This window comes from Onychomys torridus, chromosome 21 (assembly GCF_903995425.1).
Source record: "Onychomys torridus chromosome 21, mOncTor1.1, whole genome shotgun sequence".
In the NCBI taxonomy this organism is placed as follows: domain Eukaryota; kingdom Metazoa; phylum Chordata; class Mammalia; order Rodentia; family Cricetidae; genus Onychomys; species Onychomys torridus.
In genome coordinates this window covers 1,632,411-1,652,940 of record NC_050463.1, presented here as the reverse complement: position 1 = coordinate 1,652,940, position 20,530 = coordinate 1,632,411, and the positions used below count along the sequence as shown (strand labels likewise).

The 20,530-nt window shown below is 54.1% G+C and overlaps 1 protein-coding gene across 1 annotated transcript; it reads left to right on the top strand.

Annotated features, from left to right (window-relative positions):
- The first annotated feature begins 2,424 nt into the window (after window positions 1–2,424).
- Window positions 2,425–17,622, top strand: Atp8b3 (ATPase phospholipid transporting 8B3). The gene is made up of 19 exons (XM_036171209.1): window positions 2,425–2,470; window positions 3,856–3,944; window positions 4,350–4,540; window positions 4,632–4,840; window positions 5,028–5,059; window positions 5,182–5,338; window positions 5,584–5,772; window positions 5,856–5,968; window positions 6,995–7,159; window positions 7,250–7,361; window positions 7,987–8,062; window positions 8,154–8,253; window positions 8,382–8,748; window positions 8,849–9,072; window positions 9,753–9,836; window positions 10,289–10,522; window positions 13,926–14,064; window positions 14,227–14,354; window positions 16,826–17,622. The coding sequence occupies exons 1-19, from the start codon at window positions 2,425–2,427 to the stop codon at window positions 17,402–17,404; spliced, it is 3,234 nt and encodes a 1,077-aa protein (XP_036027102.1). The 3' UTR covers window positions 17,405–17,622.
- The last annotated feature ends 2,908 nt before the right edge of the window (window positions 17,623–20,530 follow it).

Below are 20,530 nucleotides of genomic sequence, written 5' to 3'. Positions count from 1 at the left end.
ATTTATATATCTGTCATATACCTTCAAACCATTCAAATGTCCACCCACCCATCCACCCATCCACCCATCCATCCATCCATCCATCCACCCACCCATCCATCATCCATCCATCCATCCATCCACCCACCCATCCATCCATCCATCCATCCACCCACCCATCCATCCACCCACCCATCCATCCATCCATCCATCCACCCACCCATCCATCCATCCACCCATCCATTCCACCCCCACCCATCCATCCATCCATCCACCCACCCATCCATCATCCATCCATCCTCCATCCACCCACCCATCCATCCACCATCCATCCACCCACCCATCCCATCCATCCACCCACCCATCCATCCATCCATCCATCCATCCATCCATCCATCCACCCATCCACCCATCCATCCATCCATCCATCCACCCATCCATCCATCCATCCACCCATCCATCCATCCATCCACCCACCCATCCATCCATCCACCCATCCACCCTCCCATCCATCCATCCATCCATCCATCCACCCACCCACCCACCCATCCATCCATCCACCCTCCCATCCACCCATCCATCCATCCATCCATCCACCCACCCATCCATCCATCCACCCTCCCATCCACCCATCCATCCATCCACCCCACCCACCCATCCATCCATCCACCCTCCCATCCATCCACCCTCCCATCCACCCACCCATCCATCCATCCATCCATCCATCCATCCATACATCCACCCACCCATCCATCCATCCATCCATCCATCCACCCACCCATCCATCCATCCACCCATCCATCCACCCACCCACCCATCCATCCATCCATCCACCCACCCATCCATCCATCCACCCTCCCATCCACCCATCCATCCATCCACCCACCCACCCATCCATCCATCCACCCTCCCATCCATCCACCCTCCCATCCACCCACCCATCCATCCATCCATCCATCCACCCACCCATCCATCCATCCATCCATCCACCCACCATCCATCCATCCACCCATCCATCCACCCACCCACCATCCATCCATCCATCCACCCACCCATCCATCATCCATCCATCCATCCATCCACCCACCCATCCATCCATCCATCCATCCACCCATCCATCCATCCACCCATCCATCCATCCACCCATCCATCCATCCATCCATCCATCCATCCATCCACCCATCCACCCATCCATCCATCCATCCACCCATCCATCCATCCACCCATCCATCCATCCATCCACCCACCCATCCATCCATCCACCCATCCACCCACCCATCCATCCATCCATCCATCCACCCACCCACCCACCCATCCATCCATCCACCCACCCATCCATCCATCCACCCTCCCATCCACCCATCCATCCATCCATCCACCCACCCACCCATCCACCCATCCATCCATCCATCCATCCACCCTCCCATCCACCCATCCATCCATCCATCCACCCCACCCACCCATCCATCCATCCACCCTCCCATCCACCCATCCATCCATCCACCCACCCACCCATCCATCCATCCACCCTCCCATCCATCCACCCTCCCATCCACCCATCCATCCATCCATCCATCCATCCACCCATCCATCCATCCATCCACCCACCCACCCCACCCATCCCATCCATCCACCCATCCATCCATCCATCATCCATCCATCCACCTACCCACCCATCCATCCATCCATCCATCATCCATCCATCCATCCACCCATCCATCCACCCCATCCATCCACCCATCCATCCATCCATCCACCCATCCACCCACCCATCCATCATCCATCCATCCATCCATCCATCCATCATCCATCCATCCATCCATCCATCCACCCATCCATCCACCCATCCATCATCCATCCATCCATCCATCCATCCATCATCCATCCATCCATCCACCCATCCATCCATCCATCCCTCCATCCCTCCATCCATCCACCCATCCATCCATCATCCATCCATCCCTCCATCCATCCATCCACCCATCCATCCACCCATCCATCATCCATCCATCCATCCATCCATCATCCACCCATCCATCATCCATCCACCCATCCATCCATCCACCCATCCATCCATCCATCCATCATCCATCCACCCATCCACCCATCCATCCATCCATCCACCCATCCATTCACCCACCCACCTGTCCATCCTTCCTTCCCTCTACACAGCAATATTTTATTTTCTCAGTGACAACCAGAGTGCTGACCATTAGTCTATCTGACAATACCCAGGGCCCACATCATGCAGGCTTTGGGGTCCCTCATCTACTTCCGGGTTCTCCCTCAGTTTCCCAATCCAGAGGCCCATGCGCTGTACCAGCGTAGATGACCAGGCCGTAGCATGTGTCTGTGTTGCGGATCTTGCAGCCACGCAGGAGGAGGTTCCCGATGTCCAGTGGGTACCTCCTGCTGTTCCACTCCAGGCTCCCCACAAAGTCATGCATGCGGCTGTTGGGTTCCTCACACGTCACTGTGCCTGTGGGACCCGGTAAGCAGCAGCCATATGGCCTCAGCATCATCCCAGTCCCAGCTTCCTGCCACATTCCTATCACCACCCAACTGAGGCCACCCTACTGGGTCCACACTCCCTCCTGGCACCCCAGCACCATCTCTCAGCTTCCTCTGAAATGCTCCAAAGTCGACCACCACAGCCTCAGGACTTTCCATACTCTGTTCCTGCCACCCAATCACCCTTCCCTCTCCAGCCCTTCCCTTGTGGCTGAGTCTTGGATGAATGGCGTTGCAGCGTTCAAGCCTTCAATGACATCAGTGTTTGTGAGCTGCCCCTCCTCAGACAGCGCTGTGACCTCCACAGGCCTGCAGAGAGATGGTCCACAGCAGGCAGGAAGACCACCCTGCTCTCTGTAACTCAGTAGCCAGTGCTCACTCAAACTTCTGGAGTCTTACCCCAAGTGACTTATTTTAGGCATGTTTAAGCATGGCACAATTTGGTGAAAATTTATTCTGGTGATGATTAACTCAATCCTCTGTGCACAACAATGCACACATAAATCTCCTTGAGGAACAAGATAGGCTCACATTGAAACTCTTTGTGAAACCCATAAAGATAGGTTCTAGAAAGGTAATGATGCACGCCTTTGATCCCAGCACTCGGGGAGGCAGGGGCAGGCAGATCTCTGTGAGTTCGAGGCCAGCCTGGGCTACAGAGTAAGTTCCAAGACAGACACCAAAACTACACAGAGAAACCCTGTCTGAAAAACAAAATTAAGATTCTTTTTAAAAATCAACAAAATGAAGAAAAGGTAAATCTGAGGCCTTGGCTCCAGCAGAAGACAGCCTCACCCATGATCCTCTGCTGTCTTTTTTTTGGGGGGGGGGGTTCAAGACAGGGTTTCTCTGTGTAACTTTGCGCCTTTCCTGGATCTCACTCTGTAGCCCAGGCTGACCTCAAACTCATAGAGATTCGCCTGGCTCTGCCTCCCGAGTGCTGGGATTACAGGTGTGCGCCACCACCGCCTGGCGATCCTCTGCTGTCTTAAGAGCCCAAGGCCTAGTGGTCATGTGTGACCTGTCGGGGGACAGCCACAGAGGACAGGCATGGTTCAGCACTTTCCCTGGAGCCCAGACACCTAAGGGTGTTTAGCATAGACTATATCTTGGGGTCCTGACTTGTTGATCACCCAGCATCCCAGCAGGGGGCAGCACTGTCCTTCAGAGGAGGAGACCCAAAGATCAGGGAGGCTTGTACTCAGATGCTCTGCCACCCCCATCTCCCCCCCCACACACACACACATAAGGTCTACTCTGGAACTTTTCCCTCCTCACCTGACACACTAAACCAGTGTGCCCCATGTGCCAAGTGCTAGGCCCTGCAGGCCATAGGGTCATTGCAGGGTATCTCCTCGCTTGCAGGTTTAGACACAAAGATCATGAAGAACTGTGGAAAGATTCATCTGAAGAGGACCAAGCTGGACCTGCTGATGAACAAGCTGGTGATCCTGGTAAGGTGTTGAGGAGAGCCTGTGGGACCCTGAAGCGTGAGGTAATGGCTCCACTCTTCTGCACATGCCCTGGATGACTGTTGCCTCCTCACACACCCACCTTTGCCTCCTGATTCTTTTTATTGCTATACAGCCTGGGCTGATTTTGAGCTTCCATGCTCTGCCTATGCCCAGCACTAAGGTGACAGACCCGCCCTGGGCTCCTTTGTATTATGTTTTATGGTAGCCTCATGCAGGAGGTCAGGACTCAGAGGCCGGCTTTGATTAAAGACAATGAGCTCTAATGCTGGACTAGGACCCCAAGAGAGCTCTCTTGCCCCGTTACCCCAGGCACTTCCTGATGAATCCCATGTCTGCTGGACCCCATGTGCAGCTCCCCCACACCCATCTCTATCCACCTCACAGATCTTCATGTCGCTGGTGATTGGCTCCCTGTTGCTAACACTGGGCTTCACCTTCACGGTGAAAGGCTTCAAAGGCAAACACTACTACCTGTCGGCGCTGCACCAGCGCACAGAGGCCATGGAGACTTTCTTCATTTTCTGGGGCTTCCTCATCCTGCTCAGTGTCATGGTGCCCATGGCCATGTTCATCATGTAAGCTCCTGGGCAGGCCTTGGGGGTCCCTCTCCACAGGGTGTGCAACTTGGAGCAAACCTGACTTGAGCATGGCCTTGGCCGTTTGCAGTGCCGAGTTCATCTACCTAGGGAACAGCTTCTTCATCAACTGGGACCTCAGCATGTACTATGAGCCCCTGGACATGCCAGCCAAGGCCCGCAGCACCAGCCTCAACGACCAGCTGGGTCAGGTGCAGTACATCTTCTCAGACAAGACCGGGACGCTGACACAGAACATCATGACCTTCAAGAAGTGTTGTATCAACGGCCGAGTCTACGGTGACGCCCCGCCCCCACAGCTTCCTAGTGAGGCTGCCCTAGGGGATCTCCTAAAGAGCACCTGAACTCAGAACCCTAGCTCGATAATAGTATCACGTGTCCCCTGGAAGCAGGGGCAGGAGCCAGGGGATCCCAAAAGTGTGGCCTGCTGGGGGAAGCCGAATCCTGAAGCTGGTTCTCTCCCCAGATTCGGATGATGAGCATGGTACGCTCCGAAAGGTGAGCCCTGTGGACCCTGCCCCGGTGGAGCAGCCTGGGTAGGCCTGGGTAGGCCTGGGTAGGCCTGGGTGGGGTGTGTGGCAGAGGCCTGACCCTGCCTGCCTGCACCCCGCGGGACCCAGCGGAACCCCTATGCCTGGAACCTGTTCGCCGACGGCAAACTCCAGTTCTACAACGAGGAGCTGGAGTCCATCGTGCGAGGCCAGCAGGACAGGGAGGTGCAGGAGTTCTGGCGCCTGCTGGCCATCTGCCACACCGTGATGGTCCAGGAGAAAGACAGTGAGTGCGGGCGACGGCGGCGTCGGGGCGCCGGGGACACCAGGGCCGGGAGCCCCGCCCTGGAAGCTGCAGTCAGGGTCTGCTGTGCGCCTAAGGGGCTGGGGATGGCTGGCCGCCCCTCCTGACCCCTCCTGACCCCTCCCTCCTCTTCATCCCTCACCCCCTTCACCCCTGTGCCTCCTCCTCACCCTTCCTTTCCCCCACACCCTTCACCCCTTCTCACCCACACCCCCTTTATCTGTCAGACCAGCTGCTGTATCAGGCGGCCTCCCCTGATGAAGAGGCACTTGTTACCGCCGCCAGGAACTTTGGCTACGTGTTTTTGTCTCGGACCCAGGACACCATCACCCTGGTGGAGCTGGGGGAGGAGCGGGTCTACCAGGTGCTGGCCATGATGGATTTCAACAGCGTCCGAAAACGGATGTCAGTGCTGGGTGAGTCACAGGCTCCTCCCTGCCACCCCTGCGCCTTGTAGCAGTGGGCAAGCAGACATCAGGGCTTTACCCCTCCCCCACAGTCCGAAACCCAGAGGGTTCCATCTGCCTCTACACCAAGGGTGCAGACACAGTCATCTTGGAGCGTCTTCACAAGAAGGGTGACATGGAGGCCACCACAGAGGAAGTCTTGGCTGTAAGTTTGCTGGGAGAAGCCAGTGTGCATGGGTGCAGACTGAGGCTGTCACGTATGTTTGGGCAGGTTGTTCATCACACGTTTACCCCCTTCCCACTCCCCAGCCAAACACAGAAGCTGAGAGGCGCTGAACTCCTTAGTGTCTTCTCCTCCACACAGGGTGGCTTGGGCTCTGACCTCAGATGCCCCCTTCACCTGGCCCCTTGCCAACCACAGCTGGGCTCCGGGTTTCCTTGGCTCAGTGCTGGAGGATGTGTCTTGTCTCCCGGTGGCCTGTGTCCCTTGGGCTGTCCCCACTGTCCCGCCAACACCTGTACATTCTCTGAGCTCAGGCGGCAGGTGGACCTCTGCCCATGCCCTCAGTGATTGACGGCTCTGTCTGAATCCTCCAATCACAGCCATAAGCCCCACTCAGAGCTGTCCTGACCTCAGTTCCTAATCTGCAGGGTTGGGAGGGAGTGTTGCTGTGCCCTTCTCTGCTGTGGGGAGAGGGGATTCAGGTCCTTCAAAATGAAGACCCAGAGTCCAGGGGCTCAATCAGATGGATCAACTTTCCATAGAGTGGGTGGGTAAACTGAGGTCCAGTGAAGAACCTGTCTGAGGTGCCTATCACAATGGAGACCCAGTTGACAGTCAAGCCTTACCCCACCACCCCATCAGCCAATAGCCGTGGTCAAAGTTCCCGGGCCATTATGGGATAGAGGGGCATGAGAAGCAAGTAGACACCTTTTCCCTGGACCCCTGGCCTTCAGGGCTAAACATGTTTCAGACCTGTCCAAGGGCCTGAAAGGGAGAGCCCTGAAGGATGGATGCTAGGTGTCAAAAGTGTCCCCTCCCCATGGTTACATTAGGAGTCTCACAAAACCAAAAACGGAAAAAAGAATGTCTGAGCCATGCATGGGGAGGGTATTAGCCAGGAGGGTGCTGCCTGTGCCAAGGTCCAGAGACAGGAGGGAGCTGGTGACTCTGGGGATAAGAAGGACCCTGAGGACTGTTGGTCGGGTGTTGATGGTCGGGGTGCCGCAGGCCTTCGCAGAGCAGACCCTGCGCACCCTGTGCCTGGCCTACAAGGAGGTGGCGGAGGATGCCTATAAACAATGGGAACCCGAGCACCAGGAGGCCGCCCTCTTGCTGCAGAACCGTGCGCAGGCCTTGCACCAGGTGTACAACAAGATGGAACAGAACCTCCAGGTGGGTGGATGGGGTGGGGTTGGGGGTCGTCCAGCCGGCTGGGCGCCTTGGACCGGGGTCTTGTGGCCTAACCCTGTGCTGGCCCCCCAGCTGCTGGGAGCCACGGCCATTGAGGACAAGCTGCAGGATGGTGTGCCTGAGACCATCAAATGCCTCAAGAAGGGGAACATTAAAATGTGGGTGCTGACCGGGGACAAGCCAGGTGGGTCCCCGGCCTGCTGCTGCCCAGGGCGCAGGCTGCACCAGGGGCGCTGCCCCACCGGCTGCAGCGCCCTCTGCGCTGTCCCCAGGAGTGGGACACGTGCCTCGCGCAATCCCTGTGCTCCGGGAGAGTTTCGTCGTGACCATCACAGAGCCGGGTGGGGATCCCTTCACACACCTGCCCTGAGGTGACCTCCTGTTGGCCTCCCTCGTACCCGTGTATAGACAATTTTTGAGGTTTTAATTTTTGGTATTTTCTGTTTTGTTTTCAGTTTGTTTCCTTTTTGACTTTTTGCTTCTGACTTTGAAATAAATTTGTCATTTTCATGTTTGTTCAAAGTGTGGTGGGCCTCAGGATCCCAGCTCTATCCCAGCTCCCTGGTATCTCGCGCACCTGCATCCCTTTCAGACTCCCGAGGCCCAGAGGCTTTAGTCTCAGGCCTCCCTCTGATTGGCCAGTCCTGTTATGACAGCGTCCGCTCCGGGCCAATCACTGCGGCCAGCCGGGAGGTGGCGGGGAGGAAGCCGCAAGGGACCTCCGTGGTGGGCGGGGCCTCCGGGCGCGGGGGCGGGGCTCCTGGATCTGGCGCTGAGCCCGAAGTGCGTGCACCTGGCTGGGTTTGCAGAGACTGCGGTGAACATCGGCTTCGCGTGCAAGCTGCTGTCGGAGAACATGATCATTATGGAAGACAAGGACATCAAGTAAGCAGGTCGACCTCCCTGACACCCTCACACCGTCCCGTGGGTAGGACGATGGCGCCACTTTTCCATCCATCATCCCTTGTCCCATCAGGCGTTTACTGGACAACTATTGGAACGAAAGCGAACAGCAGAGGGCGTTCAAGATGATGACCCACCACAACATGGCTTTGATTATCAATGGAGAGTTCCTGGTGAGTGTCACTGGGGGCGAGGAGAAGCCCGGCGGGTGACCCTTGGGTGGGGACATGCCGACATCAGTGATGCGGGCCTAGTGACCCAAGCCCCTCTTCCGCATCCCGTCTCCACCTCCGACACCCAGGATCAGTTGCTCCTGTCCTTGCGAAAAGAGCCCCGAGCTCTGGTCCAGAATGCGGTGGTGGATGAGGTCGTCCAGGAGCCGGTTATGTCCAGGATGGACTTTCTCCAGGCGCGGAGGATCTCCCAGATGTTTCGGAACTTTGGGTTCTCCCTGGCACCATCCCCGTCAGTCACCTCCAAGACTGGCGAGAGCCTCGAAGAGCGGCGGGAGAGGGCCTTTGTAGACCTGGCCTCCAAATGCCAGGCCGTCATCTGCTGCAGGGTGACACCCAAGCAGAAGGCCCTGGTGGTGGCGTTGGTGAAGAAATACCAACAGGTGGTGACGCTGGCCATCGGAGATGGAGCCAACGACGTGAACATGATCAAGAGTGGGTGTCAGGCCTGTGGCTTGGGGGGTGGGGCTGAGGGGGGTTGGAGCCTGAGGATTGGACCCAGGATGGCTGATAACGGCTGCCATGGCCCCTGCAGCTGCAGACATCGGCGTGGGGCTGGCAGGTCAGGAGGGCATGCAGGCCGTTCAGAACAGCGACTACGTGCTGGCCCAATTCTGCTACCTGCAGCGGCTGCTCCTTGTGCATGGGCGCTGGTCCTACATGCGAGTCTGCAAGTTCCTGCGTTACTTTTTCTACAAGACGGTGGCCAGCATGATGGCCCAGATATGGTTCTCCTTGTTCAATGGCTTCACTGCGCAGGTGCGTGGGGGTGTGAGAGCTGAAGGATGTGTTGTTCCTTGCCTGTCATCCTGACACTAGGGGAGCTGAGGCAGGAGGATTGCCACTAGTCAAGACCACCTGGGAAGATCAGGTGTGGTGGTACAACCTATCATGGCAGTTTTGAGGATGATGAGGCAGGAAGATTACCATGGGTTCAAGATGGCAAGGTTAAGCCGGGCAGTGGTGGCGCACGCCTTTAATCCCAGCACTCGGGAGGCAGAGCCAGGCAGATCTCTGTGAGTTCGAGGCCAGCCTGGGCTACAGAATGAGTTCCAGGACAGCCAGGGATGCACAGTGAGACCCTGACTTGTAAAACCAAAATAATAAAATAAAGCCAGGTTGTTGTTAGACCCCGTTTCAGAACACAGAGTGAGTGGCTGGGGCTGTAGCTCAGTTGGTGGGGTGCTGGTCTACTGTGCACAGAGCCTTGGGGCTCCCACGCTGGGTACATGTGCTAGGGATGAAACCCAAGGCTTTGTGAGGGCAAGGTGACCACTTAGCAACAGTAGCCCAGGCTAGCTTCCAACTGGACATCCTCCTGCATCAGCCTCCCCAGGGCTGGGTTCCTGGTGTTTATTCTTAGCTCAGTTAGGTCTGGCATCAAGAGAAAAGCTGAGGCGGCTGCTGGGGCGCCTGATGAGGTCTGCTCTCCGTTGCAGCCCCTGTATGAAGGCTGGTTCCTGGCTCTCTTTAACTTAATGTACTCCACGCTCCCAGTCCTGTACATTGGTCTGTTTGAGCAGGTGAGTGGCATGCAGGGTCTCGGGTCGTGTCTCCTCACCCAGCAGGCCGCCTGCTCTTTGCAGAGCTCCGTCTCGTGGGGGTCTGCGGGAGGGGGCCTCTGGCTGGAGAGATTCTGGCACCCTGAGAACCAGATCTTCTATCGGGCCTTCTGTGTAATGGGAAGGGGGTACCAGAGGAAGGCTCTGTGCTGTTCCTTCCGTTCACGACCCAGAGTGACCCTGCCAGGGGGGTTACTTGGGAGAGGACAGGTAGGACTGAGACAAGGGTTTCGAGTCTGTCCCACATTTCAGTTTTACATAGTTACTTATTTATCTTGGTGGGAAGAAAGCTGGGTCGTTTGGTTTGAATGAGTTAACGCGTGCTGCATGAACTTCTGGAGACGCTCTTTCAGCCCTTACCTGCAGACCCCCTCACTTCCTCAGCCCCCTAAGAGCCTCTGCCTCCTGTCCAGGACATGACTGCCGAGAAGAGCCTAAAGATGCCCAAGCTGTACATGGCTGGCCAGAAAGATGAGCTGTTCAACTACAGCATCTTCCTGCAAGCCATTTTCCACGGCACCCTTACATCCATCATCAACTTCTTCGTACCAGTGATGGTCATCCATGACGAGTCTGGCAGTTCCAGTGACTACCAGTCCTTTGGGGTACTGGTGGCAATATCTGGGCTGCTGTCTATCACCATGGAGGTAGGTGGAACCATGACTCCTGAGAAACCACAGATGCCTCTGCCTCACACTAACTTTTTTTTTTTCAAATGTATTTATTTATTACACATAGTGTTCTGCCTGCATGTATGCCTGCAGGCCAGAAGAGGGCACCAGACCTCATTACAGATGGTTGGGAGCCACCATGTGGGTGCTGGGAATTGAACTCAGGACCTCTGGAAGAACAGCTAGTGCTCTAACCTCTGAGCCATCTCTCCAGCCCATCACACTGACTTTTTATTCAATCTTCTTAAAGAAAAAGACTTGTTTCGCCAGGGCGGTGGTGCACACCTTTAATCCCAGCACTCGGAAGGCAGAGGCAGGCGGATCTCTGTGAGTTCGAGGCCAGCCTGGTCTACAGAGATCCAGGACAGCCAGGGTACACAGAGAAACCCTGTCTTAGAAAACAAACAAATTTGTTTCGTTTTCCCTCTCTCCCTCTCTCTCTCTCCCTCTCTCTCTCTCTCTCTCTCTCTCTCTCTCTCTCTTTCGTGTGTGTGTGTGTGTGTGTGTGTGTGTGTGTGTGTGTGTGTGTCCCACGTGCCGTGCACATGCAGTGGCCCATGGAGGCCAGAAGAGGGCATCATATCCCCTGGAGCTGGAGTTACAGGTGTTTGTGGGCCAGCTGGGTGGAGTGTGAATCCTAATTGGTCTTAATAGAAACCCGGAGCCAGATATATTTAATGTCTCTCAACCTTAGACACTTTACACCTCTTTAGTGAATTTCTTTTCTGAATCTGGTAACAAGGAAAACTGTAACTATAAGTCTTCAACTCCATCAGAGATCCAAGAAGTAGGAAGTGCACGCAAGCGACTTCCAAAAAATGTGAGAAATGACAGAAACAGCTGGCTGCCTGGACAGCATCCAAGGTTCCTCTGCAATGCTGAGACACCCATCTTCAGCCCACAGGCTTGGCATGTCTGACAGACTCATCTGTGAAGCAGGCTTTTCTAAAGGGCTTTCCTAACTTGTCTTGGCAAAGTTCCGAAGTCCTTCTTGTGTCCTGCTTGTCCATTTGGACAGCATACTGTCAGTAGTAGAGGCAAGGGCACTTTCTTGCCCAGTTACTAACTTTTGCCACAAAGAAAGTAAACTCCATATGGAGTTTCTTCTATGCCCATCATCTTCTCAGAAGTAGACTGGTGCTGCCCAGAGCAGGCATGTCTCGTTGTCATAAAAAAAAGAACCTATGTCATTAAAACATTTTAAAGGCCATATTCTGTAGATCTCTGAAGTGTTTGAAGACTGTCTACCTAAAATATCTGTTTGACCTTGAAAACATGCATAGCATGATTACATGTTTAATTGTAATAGGTGACTAACTACTAACCTTCATTTCTTTATTATCCTAAATAGTTTGTAATAATAACTTTCAAGGACTAGCAATTTGCATTACACTGTTAAATGAGATGTATAGGTTCAATGCCTTGAACAAGATTAGAAATGTATGTATAGAATGTTCTAACAAGAATAATCTCAATTTTGTATCAATATACAAAGATCCATATCAATGCAAAATTATTTACAAGTAGTTACTTTTTAAAAATAGATTCAATAATCTAACCCTTTATCCTATCTATATCCGCCCCCCCCCCCCCGCCTTTTTTTTTTTTGGTTTCTCGAGACAGGGTTTCTCCGTGTAGTTTTGGTGCCTGTGCTGGATCTTGCTCTGTAGCCGAGGCTGGCCTCGAACTCACAGAGATCCTCCTGCCTCTGCCTCCCAAGTGCTGGGATTAAAGGTGTGCGCCACCACCGCCTGGCCCCCCTTTTTTCTTTTCAGAGCACATTCAATAATTTACCCTTTACCCTATCGTTTCTACATCCCTTTTTCCTTTTGTTTTCTTTCTTTCTCTCTTTCTCTCTCTCTCTCTCTCTCTCTCTCTCTCTCTCTTTCTCTCTCTCTTAGGGGTAAATACAGAAAGATCAGAGAGACAAAAGAGAAAGCCACAGCCACCTCTCACCTCACCAACTCCTCAGCCTGAAAGGGCCTAGCTCCTGTCTCCTCCTGCCTTATATCCCTTTCTCGGCCCAGCCACATCACTTCCTGTTCCCTCCTCCCTAGTTCTCGGATTAAAGGTGTGTGCCTCCCAAGTACTAGGATCAAAGGCATATGATCCCAAGTACTGGGATTACAGGTGTGTTCCACCACTGTCTGGCCTCTACAGCTAACTAGTGGCTGGCTCCACACTCTGATCTCCAGGCAAGCTTTATTTATTACAGCACAAACAAAGTATCACCACAGCTGGGATGTGAACTCAGGTCCTCTCCAAGAGCAGCAAGGGCTCTTCACTGCTGAGACCTCTCTTCAGGCCACCCTCTAAGAAATCTTGGGTGTTTTATGTTTTGTTTCTTTTCCTCCTTACCTTGTTTGTTTGTTTGTTTGTTTGAGATGAGGTCTCGTTATGCAGCTCTGACTGACCTGAAACTCTGTAGCCCAGGCTGGCCTCAAACTCACAGAGAGCCACCTGCCTCTGCCTCCCGAGTGCTGGGATTAAAGATGTGCCCCATTGTGCTCAATTCAAGATTGCTTTTAGATTGTGTGTGGTGTCCACCTGCATGTATGCCTGTGCCGTGGGAGCCAGAGGCCTCCCTTGGATACTGATTGCGACTGAGGCAGAGTCTTGTCCATTGCTGCTGTTATGTGACGAGACTTGCCCTGGGACACACAATACACCAGTCTCCCCACCCCAGATAGGGAGTCCACCCCAGACCAGAGTGCAGATCCACCAAAGGCCAGCATGGTGGACCGAAGGGCTTCATAGGCACTTCCAGGAGTGTGGTGAGGGGTCACTCACAGGAGCAGAAGTGACTCAGAGACGGCTGCCTCCCTAAAGCCCACCAGCATGGCCAACAGCTCACAAAACCTGGAGCACACTGCACAGCCTGCAGGCAGTGTGACCGGGTGGAGAGTGGCCTTTCCAAGTGACTTGGGTTCTAACTTCTTCAGCAGCCTGGCTGGTTTTTGTGTCTTCCAGCAGGCTGCTGGTCTCAGTGGCATTATTGATCACTCTGTGATGGGGAGGCTTTAGTGCATTTGGTCAGTTTCAGGGACTTCCTGAAGTTGTCTGTGTTATTTACTTCCTGCTTAAGGAGCTTCCTGAAGCATGAAGTGCTTTAATCTGGAAGGAAACTGTCACATCTAGATATGTGGTCAGGCTGTCTGGCCATGGGCTTTGCAGATTTTGGTCATTGTCTCCCATCTAGTCACAGGTTGGCCGGGATGACAGGCATGTGCAGTCACCCAGCAAGCAGCTTCCATGTGGGTGCTGGAGATTGGACACTCTTCCCGGCCCCCAGTGCTGACTTCTTCTTTGAGGGGTACCCTCCCCGAACCCGGGGCTCTGTGTCCTGCCTCCCAGTGCTGACTTGCGGCTCCCTGTGCAGGTTATTTTTGTCATTAAGTACTGGACACTCCTGTGTGTGGGCAGTATCGTGCTCAGTCTCAGCTCCTATGTCATCATGACCAGCCTCACCCAGGGCCTGTGGCTGTACAAGATTTCGCCAAAGACCTTTCCGTTTCTGTGTGAGCCTCCATTGTGTAGGGGAGGGGGGTGGACAGGAGGCAGTTACCTCTCAGCTAGAGCAGCTGGCCTCATCTGGAGGGAGGGACTGGCGGGGTGGTGCCCTGTGGCTGAGGGGAGGGGAGGAGGCTGGTGTCCACGCCTCCAACCTGCTTTATCTCCAGTTGCCGACTACAGTGTGCTCAGCCAGCCTGCCAACCTGCTGGTGATCGTGCTCAATGTGACCCTGAATACGCTGCCAGTCCTGGCCTTCCGCGTGATCCGCAAAACCGTTTTGAAACTGCGAACTAAGGTGGGGCAGAGCTGGGGACACCCCCACCAACCCCTCCTCACAGCTGTCACAGACACTGTGCCCCAGGGACTCCCAGGGTCCTCCGAGGCCTGAACCCCTGAGGTGGTGTGGATCTTAGGGCGCTCCTTGACGCCGTGGGGTCCCTGCCTGGGGAGGGAGGGAGATAGCTTCAGAATAGTCTGGGCAAAATGGGAAGGAGCTCCGTTGTCCGTCCGTCCGCGGGCCGCCATGTGTGGCCCAGCCATGTGCCGAAGTATGCCTCAGTCTCCAAAAAGAATGATAGCAGGGCGTAGCCTGGAGGGGCCTCAGAGAGACCGGGGTCAGTGAGAGACCCAGACACAAATGCCACAGTGTGGGACTCCATGACGGGGGATCCCTGAGGTGGGAAGTTGAGTGTGGGTGATGGAGGACTGTGGGGGCAGGTAACCTCTTACAGGAATGAGGCTTCATTGGGGTGACAGAATATTCTGGAAGTAACAGCTGTACAACTTTCTCAATGTGCTTAGAGCCGGAAACTGTCCTTAAATGAGGCTAGGTGGCAGTTGAAAAGAAAATTTACCATTCATTTATTTTTTATTTCTTATGTGTGTGGATGTTTTGTCTGCATTCATGTGAGGGCCCAGCGCCCAGGGAGGTGGGAGGGAGGCATTGGCTCACCTGGAACGGGAATTAGAGAGAGCTGTGAGCTGCCATGTGGGTGTGGGAACCAAATGAGTCTGGTTGCCCTGCGAGAGCGGCCAGTGCTCGTCCAAACCCTAGCCATATCTCCAGCCCTAACGAGGTCAATTTTTTAGTTTCTTTGTTTTTAGTTTTTTTTTTTTTTTCCGAGATAGGGTTTCTCTGTGTAGCCCTGGCTGTCCTGGATCTCACTCTGTAGACCAGGCTGGCCTCGAACTCCCAAGGATCTGCCTGTCTCTGCCTCCCAAGTGCTGGGATTAAAGGCGTGCGCCACCACTGCCCGGCCCTAATGCAGTCAACTTTAATTGTCAAGTTTAACGGGAAAAAAATTTTTTTTTCCCAATACAAAGTTTCTCTGTGCAGTCATGGCTGTCTTGGACCTCACTCTGTAGACCAGGCTGTCCTCGAACTCACAGAGATCTGCCTGGCTCTGCCTCCTGAGTGCTGTGATTAAAGGCGTGCAAGTTTAAGACATTTTTTAAATTTCTCAGTCAGGTCCCAAGGAAAGACTGATGATCTGCCCAGTGGAGAGTCCAGGAAAGGCTCTTATTAAATCCACATTTCTTTCTTTATGTAGTGAAGGTAGGGTGGAAGTATGAGTGGTTCATGCTGTGGGACATTTGTGGAGGTCAGAGGATAGGTTTTGTGAGTCAGTTCTCTTGTTCCACTGTTTAGACACCACTGTGTGGACACCACTGTGTGGACTACCACTGTGTGGACACCACTGTGTGGACTACCACTGTGGACACCAATGTGTGGACACCACTGTGTGGATACCACTGTGTGGACACCACTGTGTGGATTGCTACTGTGTGGACACCACTGTGTGGATACCACTGTGTGGACTACCACTGTGTGGATACCACTGTGTGGACACCACTGTGTGGACACCACTGTGTGGACTACCACTGTGTGGACACCACTGTGTGGATTGCTACTGTGTGGACACCACTGTGTGGACACCACTGTGTGGACACCACTGTGTGGACTACCACTGTGGACACCACTGTGTGGACACCACTGTGTGGACACCAATGTGTGGACACCACTGTGTGGATACCACTGTGTGGACACCACTGTGTGGACACCACTGTGTGGACACCAATGTGTGGACACCACTGTGTGGATACCACTGTGTGGACACCACTGTGTGGACTACCACTGTGGACACCAATGTGTGGACACCACTGTGTGGACACCAATGTGTGGACACCACTGTGTGGATACCACTGTGTGGACACCACTGTGTGGACACCAATGTGTGGACACCACTGTGTGGATACCACTGTGTGGACACCAATGTGTGGACACCACTGTGTGGATACCACTGTGTGGACACCACTGTGTGGACACCACTGTGTGGACACCACTATGTGGATTGCTACTGTGTGGACACCACTGTGTGGATACCACTGTGTGGACACCACTGTGTGGACACCACTGTGTGGACACCACTGTGTGGATACCACTGTGTGGATTACCACTGTGTGGACACCACTGTGTGGACACCACTGTGTGGACACCACTGTGTGGACACCACTGTGTGGACTATTCGGGTCAACAGGCTTTTGGAGGCAAGTGGCTTTACCAACCCAGCTGTCTCCAAGGTCCCTAGTGAAGGGTTGATAGTTGGTCCAGAATCTGTTCCCAGGTCAGACACCAGTTGGCTGGACCAGTGTTGGGAAGCTTGGTGTGTTTCCTGTGGGGGACAAGGAACCCTAACTCCTCGCTGCCCCCTCCCCTGCCCTGTTGTCTTCTACGCTCTGCAGAAGGAAGAAGAGGAAGAGGAGGAGGAGGAGGAGGAGGTCCCAAGTGAGGAAGTGGCTGTGGAGCCGGCCATGAGGCATCTTCGCCGTGGCACCGCCGCCCGCAGATCCAGCTATGCCTTCTCCCACCGTGAGGGCTACGCAGACCTGATCACCCAGGGCACCATCCTGCGCAGGCCCACAGGAGAATGTGGTGGGGACACGGTCTGGGAGTCCCCGAATCCATCTGAAGAGAACCTAACCTTCAACCGCAGGGAGTCAATATTTAATCCTCGGAAGATCTCCATCCTGGCTAAGAAGAAACTTGAGCACTATGGAAGAAGGTCCCTGGCGGAGGGGCCCATAACGAGCTCCCAGATGGAGAAGCAGGACATGGTGAGCTTGGACAACCAGCCCTTCGACACTAGGAAGCCGCCCACCGCCACAAGCGCCACGTCGGGGTCATTCCAGGTGTCTTCGTCCGATGACCAGGCCTTCCACAGTGTGCCTTCAGAGTACACTCTGGCCAGCCGGCCAGAGCACTTGGACGTCAGGTCTTCTTGGAAGAGGCCTCTATGGAAGGGCTCAGCCTCTTCGAAGAGCCAGCTAGAAGGCCCCACCAAGTAACACAGCCACACCGAGGGGCCCATCGCTGGGAGACTGACCGTCATCTGGTACAGTGGGACAGCCACCTGGGAGCATGGCATGGGCACCAGTGCCCTTTCAAGTCAGATCCCCACACTGCTCAAGTGTGTGGCAGCTACCCTGTCCCCACAGGAGCAGGCCCACGGCAAGAACAGAGTGTAAAAACAGGGCCGCATCCTTGCCTTTTTCTAATAAAACAGGGTCCCTCTGGCCCCAGAGCTTGTTTGGGTTCATGGTTTCTCCAACTCTTTTGGTAGAAGCCAGGGAACATTTCTTCCCAGGTTTAAAAAAGAAATACCCAAACCCCACTCCCCCAAATCATCAAAACACTGACCCCTGCTGGTCAAGTAGTTTAATTTCAGGAAAATATTTTTGTTGGCTTTTATCCTCCAAGTATATAAAGCTTCATTGTTTTTGAGAAAGAAAAGGAAGAGGCCAGGCTCCGCCAAACCTCGGGCTCCACCCCACACCTACCTTGGTTTAAACTGCACCCCAGCACCCTCACCCTTCCTCCCTTGGCTGAAGCAGTTAAGTCGAGATCTCATAAGCCCCGATGTGGTCGGATCTCAAGGTCCGCCTGGCTGACCGGTCCTGACCAGGGTGTTAAGATAGCTCCAGGTGAGTCTATTAAATGTAGTAGGGATTTATTAAGATATAAATTGAGGAAATTAACGAATACAGAACGGAGTAGACAGCTGACGTCCTCTGATCTGACGGGGAGCGAATCCACCTCACAGGCCGGAGCAGGGAGGAGGGGCACGGGACCCTTCCCCCTCCTTTTAAGAGGTCACGTAAAAGGGCAGGAAGCATCGCCTCCTTTGGGCCCCACAGCCCAAGGTCATGGGCGGAGCCAGTACCAGTACACCAGGGGACAGTCGACGGGGGGGGGGGGGGGGGGGGGGGGGGGATGGGACAAGTCTTCCCCTCCACCCGGAGGGCCACCCCGCTCTTCCCCGAGCTGTACCAGTCCCCAGTTGGCCAACGCACATACGTGGCTGAATGACCAGGAAAGACGCAGCACGGCGGAAGGTGCCGGCCTCTCGCCTGTCAGCAGGGGGCTGGCCTGCTCAGGCTGCTCTCGGGCTTCTTCTAGCAGCTGGAGCCTTTGATCCAAGAGCAGCCCCATCTCCTGTTTTTGGCTGAAAATACTTGGAAGGCCTCCCTCACACTGCTCCGGGCTCAGATAACCTGCCAAGACCACCCTCAGGGGATCTGACGGGCCACCAGGATAAACCCTGTCCCTGGTGGCTGAACTTTGGTTCAACCATTTTGGGACAATAAGACAAAATGTCTAGGGTCACGCTTCCCCGCACCCCGGGAGCAGTCCTGCAGGTGGGGGATCTTCTAACTCTCCCTTCACCCCAGTCCTGTGAAGCCAGCTTTTGGCTTGCTTCCCTGAGACCTCCAGGATGGGTGGGGGCAGAAAGCACAGGAATCACAAGATGGCATGCACCCACTTCTTTCTCCACCTATGGGGGCAAACAGAGCCCTGTTCGCCAGTGTCCCCAAGTGGCTGGACTACCCTATGCCTGGGGGAGCCGAGGATGTCCCAGGAGAGGTGACTAGGCTTCAGCATCTGGGAAGTGGGGTACACTGACCCTACTTCCTGTCTTCACTCAGGAGTTCCTTAGTTGTCTGTTTTGAAGGGCTTGGAAAATTTGTGCTGAAGTGAAGCCTACGTGGGTGGGAGAGGGGAAGAAGTCCACAGCCACCCACCTGTACCCCAGGTGCAGCGGAGGGGGTCAGTGGACACACAGCTGGTGGGATGGAGAAGGTGAATGGTGCTCAGGTCTGGCTTGCTCCAGGCCCCTCTCCCTGACTCAGACTTGCCACCTTCTTGGACACAGTTCCTTAGAAGGGAGTTAGAATGCAGACAGACAGAAACAGAGGGTCACAGGACAGGGCCAGCCTCCCCTCCTGCTACAGCTTCAGAATATACAGGTACGAATCCAATTCCATCACCTCTTTGGTTTTCATTTTTCTTATTTTTTTTTCTTAAATTACATTTGAACACGGAACACATAGAATCATAAATACTCTCAGAAGACACGACTCCATAAAACAAGCAAACAGAAGCAGCCAGGGAAAGGTCCAGCCGTTGAGCACGCCTTTCTCACATTCCTAAGAGACTCCTGTACACAGCAGATCTGGGAAGGACACCGGTCCCACCACCCGCCCTCCCAGGGACCGCCAGCTTCGCTGCTCTGACATTCGATGCGTCTCCCACGGAACCGGTCAGAGATAAACATGCCATTATTTGCAAAATTATAATTTAACGGTATAAAGCTTCGAGTCACATAATCCCAAAACTAGCTAAGGTTTTTTTGTTTTGTTTTGTTTTTAGCACATAAACTATACATTAAATATTTTGAGGTATTTCAGAGAGAATTGTCAAAGGCTAGAAGGAATTGTGCTGGACTGTGGGTTCCCTGTGTAGGAAAGATCTTTGGTAGGTAAGGACCACAAGGTGTATGGGGCAGATGAGGATGATGGAGATGCATTTGCATCTGGGCCCAGAGAGGGCCCTGGTGTGTGTGTGTGTGTGTGTGTGTGTGTGTGTGTGTGTGTGTACATGATAGTATTTGAAAAAGGTCCCCCCCCCCACTAGAATCCCCCAGTGAGGGGGCTGGGGGCGTGGTCAGGGAGAATACTTGCCTAGAATGTACTAGATCCTTGGTTCCATTCCCATCACCACCAGAAACAAAAAAAGAAAGGAGCCGGGCGGTGGTGGTGCACGCCTGTAATCCCAGCACTCGGGAGGCAGAGGCAGGCAGATCTCTGTGAGTTCGAGGCCAGCCTGGGCTACAGAGTGAGTTCCAGGAAAGGCGTAAAGCTACACAGGGAAACCCTGTCTCGAAAAACAAAAAAAAAAAAAAAAAAAAAAAAAAAAGAAAGGAAAACAAAACTCAGTCTGAAGGACGGTGCATGCCTGTGATCCTAGCCCTCAGGGATTTTCTAACTTGACATTGAGTCATAGATCTTTTGAGGCGGGGCCTTGCTGTGTGAACTCAGAGATCCTCCTGCCTCTGCCTCCTGAGTGCTGGGATCAAAGATGTGTGCCACATGTCATACTTCATTTTTTTTCTCTGCTCATTTTGTGATTCTTGG

Excerpts from the sequence above, each read along its gene's own strand:
- Atp8b3 (XM_036171209.1), top strand. The coding sequence starts at position 2,425 with ATGCGGCTGTTGGGTTCCTCACACGTCACTGTGCCTGTGGGACCCG. Across the intron at positions 7,362-7,986 it reads GCTGACCGGGGACAAGCCAG|AGACTGCGGTGAACATCGGC; the intron begins GTGGGTCCCCGG and ends CTGGGTTTGCAG. Across the intron at positions 8,749-8,848 it reads CGACGTGAACATGATCAAGA|CTGCAGACATCGGCGTGGGG; the intron begins GTGGGTGTCAGG and ends TGGCCCCTGCAG.